Source organism: Silene latifolia, chromosome Y (genome assembly GCF_048544455.1).
Source record: "Silene latifolia isolate original U9 population chromosome Y, ASM4854445v1, whole genome shotgun sequence".
NCBI lineage: Eukaryota > Viridiplantae > Streptophyta > Magnoliopsida > Caryophyllales > Caryophyllaceae > Silene > Silene latifolia.
Genome location: NC_133538.1, coordinates 243,954,719 through 243,955,929, shown reverse-complemented (window position 1 = coordinate 243,955,929; position 1,211 = coordinate 243,954,719). Strand labels below are relative to the sequence as shown.

The 1,211-nt window shown below is 38.7% G+C and overlaps 1 protein-coding gene across 1 annotated transcript; it reads right to left on the bottom strand.

Moving 5' to 3' along the window:
• Window positions 1–250: 250 nt before the first annotated feature.
• LOC141630374 (uncharacterized) lies at window positions 251–976 on the bottom strand. Its single transcript, XM_074443206.1, has 2 exons — window positions 390–976; window positions 251–281 (listed from the first exon to the last, which is right to left on the bottom strand). Exons 1-2 carry the CDS (start codon window positions 974–976, stop codon window positions 251–253), a joined length of 618 nt encoding a protein of 205 aa, XP_074299307.1.
• Between the last annotated feature and the right edge of the window lie 235 nt (window positions 977–1,211).

Here is a 1,211-nt window from a genome sequence, read left to right as displayed (position 1 = left end):
AGTTAGAAATATTGTTTTGGTTGGTAGCTTTGACGACGAGATAAATACCACGCCAAAAATGGCGCCGTTGCCGGGAACGGTGTTCAATTGATTTAATTTTCGTTAATTATTTTTAGTTGTGTCTTTCTTTACCTTGGGGAAGTCAATCTCCTCAAGGTTGTTCTAATTTTTTTCTAGTTGTTTTATATTTTTCATGACTAGGAGATCACAAGGTAATTTATTACCTATTTATTTTGAGATTGAAAGGACCTTAACCAACAATAGAAGAGCTGCTAGAGGTACTGTGAGAGTCGTAGGTATTGGAGAGATTGTGGACATTCAACCAAATAACATTGAGTTTCTCAATCCTTTTGCAAGAGAAGGAGAGGATAACCCAATTCCAAACCAACCACAAAATCAACCTACAATCACTGAATTTTTCCCTGTTCAGCTGTCTCAATCCAGGTTTCAGCACTTTCAATTTCTTGACCAGTTTAAACATTGGAGTCCCATCTACCTTAGTTTGCCAGGCACTTCTTACAATAGGAAGAAACTCCTTGGAACCATCCCACATATTGAAGTATTTAAAGCTTCTCTTGCCCTGCACCTGCTTGTTACTACTCACAATACATGGAGTATGATCATACATCCCCTCAGGAAGAAAGTGTGCATACAAATCCTGCAAGTGGTCACACCAATCCTTGTTAACCAACACTCTGTCCAATCTGCTATAAATCCTCTCCTCAGGTTGCTGTTTATTGTTCCAGGTATAGAGGGCACCAGTAGCAGCTATGTCCAGGACTCCACAATCAGCTACACAGTCTCTAAAAGGCTCCATCTCAGATGAGGGCACATTGCCACCAACTCTTTCATTTGCTGCCAAAACACAATTAAAGTCTCCTGCTATAGCCCATGGTCCATCAATAGTCCTTGCAATTCTCTTCAGATGACCCCAAAGAGGAGCCCTATCATTAATACCATTGAAGGCATATACCATAGTCAAATAGAAAATATTCCTACCCACTAATGATTCTACCTTCATGTGAATAAATTGAGCATTGTATTCCAGAAATTGAACCCTAAAAGACCTAGGTTGCCAAAGAATCCATATCCTTCCTCCATTATGATACCCATTATTAGTAGTTATGCACCAATTATTAAAATTATTTACAACCTTATGAAAAGCCTTACTCTTTATTTTGGTTTCTAACAGGCCAAATAGAACTACACCT